The 5213-nt window shown below is 46.1% G+C and overlaps 1 protein-coding gene across 1 annotated transcript; it reads right to left on the bottom strand.

The window, feature by feature from the left end:
• On the bottom strand, nucleotides 1–4568 carry lig4 (ligase IV, DNA, ATP-dependent). Its single transcript, XM_084574880.1, has 3 exons — nucleotides 4464–4568; nucleotides 1651–3721; nucleotides 1–1567 (listed from the first exon to the last, which is right to left on the bottom strand). Exons 2-3 carry the CDS (start codon nucleotides 3711–3713, stop codon nucleotides 898–900), a joined length of 2733 nt encoding a protein of 910 aa, XP_084431006.1. The 5' UTR covers nucleotides 3714–3721; nucleotides 4464–4568; the 3' UTR covers nucleotides 1–897.
• Nucleotides 4569–5213: the final 645 nt, after the last annotated feature.

A 5213-nucleotide genomic window follows, 5' to 3' on the forward strand; every position in this document is an offset into this window, starting at 1 on the left:
AGGCACAGAGCACAAAAAAAGTTCAAGACATGTTGTTTTCTCACATAAAAGAGCCGTGCCACCAATTCTCCAAGTTCATTTCACTAATTATAACAAGTACTAAGCCTGATTTTAACAATTAAATAACGTCTCACGTGGCTCTGGAGGGATTAATCAACAAAATAAGAAATAAAAGTCATGAAGATGTTTGCACACCAAGTCACCAACATTTAAAAATAACTACGAACGCAACTTTCATGAGTCAGTCAAGTCACTGTTCAGGATTACTTCCATCGAGTTTAAAGAAATTGGTGGTTTTTGCTTTAGTGTGTCGTACTGCTAGAAGCGCAACAAAGTGGGTCATCTTGACATAAAGCTAGGAACAATTCAGAAAATAAAAGAGAACAAATGGACTTGGCTTGCAAACTACAAAAGCGGGAGTTGGAAAAACCAGTGTATTTAAAAGCAAATAGAGCCTAATAATAAAAGTAATTCAGGTGCATTGTGGCAAATGACAGTGTTTTCATCTATCTGGAGAGTAATGCTAAATAACTGGAGTGCCTCTTTACAGTGGGTAGAGTTGCAGCCCACTAATGTGGGATATTCGCTGAAGTTACACAAAGTGTTTTTCGGTAAAAATGGAAAATCTATCGTCTATTCCGGGAAATAACTGCTGGGCTAAAAGTTTGAAGTAGGAGAAAACGAATCGGACTGTCGGGACACTTACGTAAGTCTAACTTGTTTAAAACGAGCCTTAATCACACATTAAGAACTCAAAAAATAATCTCCTCCAGATATGATCGTGCCCCTGAGAAGTATCTGAGGTGTTATTTTTCTGCTTTAAATAAATATTTAATCACGTTAGGAATTAATTAAAAAGTTAAAAGGTAGATTTTTGTCCAGTGTCAACTAATATCTTCACACCAGGTAGTAAGTGTCATTCATCACATGCCCTGCTTCGATTGAATCGGTCACCCATGAGTCTCTCACAATCTTAAACTTCTTCCTAAAGCTGCGCCTCAGCGTCCTGAGATCCAGAAGTCTTGATTCCTCTGAGATAACAACATGTGAAACGCCTTCCTCCAGCTTCTGCACCACCGTGCCTCCATGGTAACGAAACTCCAGCGCCCTGATGTCCAGACAGGTGGCAGTAATGGCACTCGTGGGGTCTCCTATGTCGGCGAGGCTGTCCATGTAGACGGTGAAGGGTCTGAACATGCTGGTGGGGAGGTCGCCCCAGCCGTAGCGCTCCTCTACTTGCGCGACGTCCACGGCGGCGGACGCCCCCGCGCCGTCAATCCGGCCGAACACCTCCCGCAGCTGCTGCTCGTCCGTGTCCACGAAGTAGCTGTCGCCGTAGCTGTCGTACTCCTTGGCGAAGTGCTCCCGGGTGGAGGGCGACATGTGGATCATGTGGCGAGGTTGCCACGGGACCACTTCCTTTTGGTGCAGGCACTCGAGAAGCCAGGCGGCCCACACCACGTCATGCTGGTTGGACGATATCAGGTTCTTCACGCGCATGTTCTCGACGCCGGCGATCACGCAGTACGTGTCCCGCCCCGGGTTCTGAACCACAATTCCCCCACACCTAAAAAGGAAATGACAACAGCGATCATGTTTGTGACGTACGAGAAGAAAAATAAAACATTATCCAATTAAAGTTCGCGTTACCTGGCCACGCCCTTTTCCAGCTCGGACTTGGGGTGATCCTCAGTGCCGTTCAGGATGCAGAACTCCACGTCCTCAAACATGTCCGTCTCCTTGGTAACCCCGGAGAGGTCCTGGGGCTTGAAGTGGTCGATGATCCCGACCACCTTTTTGGGTTTGGCCGCCACCTTGCGCTTCTTCTTTTGCGGCTCGTCGCTGTCGATGTGAAGGTGCCGCGAGGCGAGCTTCCCGGACGCCTTGCTGCGGAACTGATCCAGCTCCGCCAGAGTCATGCACTGGTGCCACTCCTTGTCGTCCCGGATCTTCTCGATCCGGGGGAAACGCAGCGTGCAGTTGGTTTTGTACATGTCGCTTCCGACTATCTCGGCCGCCTTGACCTGGACGATGACAGAGTTGCAGGGTTCAATGTAGACTTCTGGCTTCTCCGTTGCGCACAGGATCGACGCCGGCGGGTTGTTTTTCCGGTAAACCTTCCAGTGCTTGGCGAGCTTTAACCCAAGATCGTACAGTTCTTTCATGGTGTAGCCGGAGCCAATGCGGCACAGGGTGTGGAAAACTGAAGGTTTCTCGCCAGGCTTTGGAGCTTCAGCGACGGCGCATAAGAAATGGGACATCATACCCCCACGTCTTCCCTTCCCCCAGTAACCTCCAACAATCAGCAAATCAAGCTCATCCATTAAACCATCCATATATTCTGGTTTAATCTTTAACCATCCTTCCCCCCGTTTGTCAGGTTTGTAGATGGATAAAGGATCCTTCACCATGATCCCCTCCTCCCTGTTGTCAATAGCATCATTGAGAGCATTTACCACCTCTTGCATGGTCCTGGCATCGGCCTTTTGCACCACATCTATCCTCCCCTTGACCGGCGTGAAAACCGTCTGAAGCATCTCGTAGCGCTTCTTCAGCGTCTCCTTGCCGAGCTTCTGCCCGTTGATCAGCAACACGTCGAACACGCAGAAGCACGTCTGCAGCTCGGAGTCGTCCATCAGCTTCTTGATGTCGAACTTGCTCCCCTTCTGCATGAAGGTCTCCGCCGTCGGGTTGTACGCCATCATCTCGCCGTCGAGGATGCAGCTCACGACGTGGGGTTTGAAGACGTTGTGGATGTAAGGCGTCAGCGACCCCTCCAGGGGCGAGCCGCCAAACTGCTGCGTGTACTCGAAGGCATTTCGGCTGAAGTACTTGTACACGTCGCCGTCTTTGTGCAGCTGAATGCGCTCCCCATCCAGCTTGGTCTCGATGTAAAAAGGGCTGTTTCCCATTTGTTTCTCCACGGCGCGGATGTTCGCCACAGCTGCCAGCATCGGCTTGAAGGCGGAGAAAAGCCCGATGGAGATTTCACTTAAGGACACAGAGGGGTTGTGGAGCTGCTGGCACACCTTATTCAAGTCTGTGTTGACGTTGTAGAGCTCTGTAGCATCCGGGTGGAAGACTTGGAGAACTGTCTCCTTGCTGATCCCAAGCTTCATGTCCTTCAGAATCATTCTGATGAGCCACTTCTGTTCGAGAGCCGAGCTCTGGGTGATGACGTGCAGCAGACTCTTTTTCACGAGATCCTTCTTCTTGCTGGCGTTGTTGATGGCCACCGAGTCCAGAAAGTCGTTGACGTCTTTGATGCTGAGGGTTCCCTGGCTGGTGCAGCGCTTCTTCAGCACAAAGTACGCCATGCCAGCGAAGTCTCCGGCTTCTCCTTGGGACGTGGTCGGAGCACGGTAGTTCAGCAGCTTATTGGCCTCCGGGCCGTTCTTCGGGAGGCCCAACACGTCAATGTAGAGTTTAGCTAGCATGCTCTCTTTGATGCCGTACGCCATTCGCTCTCGCTCAAAAGGAGGCACGATGAGGCGCATAGCGTGATAGAACGAGTCTGTAGTTTTGGGGTCGTCTTTGTGGAGGGCTGAGTGAAATTTCCGCCACGACTCAATGAAATCCCGAAGCGTTTTAGATTTATCCGGACGGAGTTTCGACTTCTGAATTTTCTCTAGTGTTGTACACAAGTGGAGGAAAGGAACTTGAGCAGCGACAGACGGCTGACCTGCGGCATCACTTCTAGAAGTCCCCTCCATGGTGGAGTCTGTGGTTACACATTAGAGAAAACAGTCAGGGCAGTCGTTCACTTTGCTGGCTGAACTTTGTTCTTCAATAAACGAATCGGCAAGAGAAACGTTTGGTCGTTCAATCAGAAAAACACTCAGCATTTAAACTGATAAGAAAATAATCAGTATTTTCTTTTGGGAAACATTTGTCTGGCACCAGAGTCCCAAATGCTATGACTAATAAAATGTAATCAGGAAATTAATAAGGAGCTGGAGCTGTCCAGTCAACTTCTACTAATGGAGTAAATGCATGGCGTTAAAATGCATTTAATCTAACGCTTTAATTTCATTCTTCAGTCTTAAAATCAACTAAAACTTGCGTCTAAATATGTGACTTTCTATTCAGCTGCAGGTTAATGGCTCACGGGTCAAACTTCAACATGTACCGACATGTCTCATACTTTATAACCAGCAGGTGACAGACTTACACAGCTGCTCAGAAACACTGTCTAAACACGGTGTTAAGTATTTAGTTGACTTATTTGTGTTAAGTTAACACCTTGAAACAATTTATACAAAATATATAGTTATTTAAAGGTAATTTTGTGTTTTTAACAGTAACTTGGAGTCATATTCATGTTCAGATGATACAAAACGTGACTGAATTACACTGTCACAACAAACCGGTAAAGTAGGAAGAGGTTTACTGGAGCTAATTCACGCCACGCTTACGTTAAATATAATAAAATAATAAAAAATAAACTAAGGTTTAACAGATACCTTATTCCTTGTATCCTCCAAAGAAAGTGCAATAGACTTATCTAGGACTCTACATTTTGACCCTCCCTTGTATACACAGTCAGTCAACGCCTTGAACAAGTCTACGCACGGATCTGCAATGAAAACGCTCCCCCCGGAAACAAGAGCGCAACTTTTGTTCCTACATGTTGACGTGCGTTTTCGTGAAACGTAACAAAAAAATATATAAATAAATAAATAAATAAAGCAAGAGATAGAGAAAAGTCACGTCCGACAATACATTTTATGTTTTATATATATTTTTATTTTACTTTTTTGCGTAAATAACATACCTTGTACTCTGATTCCAGTATTATTTTTTTTTAGTTATTTCTATATATTATTATTATATAGTAGTATTATTATATTTTAAATTATTTTGTACCAGATTAAAATACAATCTTTTATTTAAATTACTTATTGACGTTGTGTTGTTGTTCCTGTATTCGCCAGCAGAGGGCGGCAGAGAGACGTTACAGTCAGTGAGGTTGTTTACCATCCTGGGCCTGCAGCCAGTGGGTCAGGACTCAGCTGGTAGTAAAAAGATAAGAATGCATTCTTACTGGCAACAAGAGGGCTTTTCTCTTTACTATACTGATATCCACTGCAATGATTATTCAAGGCCTTTCTGCCTTCTGGCTCAGGTTGCAGGTACCAGAACCATAAGATAAAAACCGTCACATATAAGCCAGGCTTAGTTTGATTTTGGTTCCCTGTGTGTAAATGTCACAA

Source organism: Chelon labrosus, assembly GCF_963514085.1.
Source record: "Chelon labrosus genome assembly, chromosome: 24".
Taxonomy (NCBI): Eukaryota; Metazoa; Chordata; class Actinopteri; order Mugiliformes; family Mugilidae; genus Chelon; species Chelon labrosus.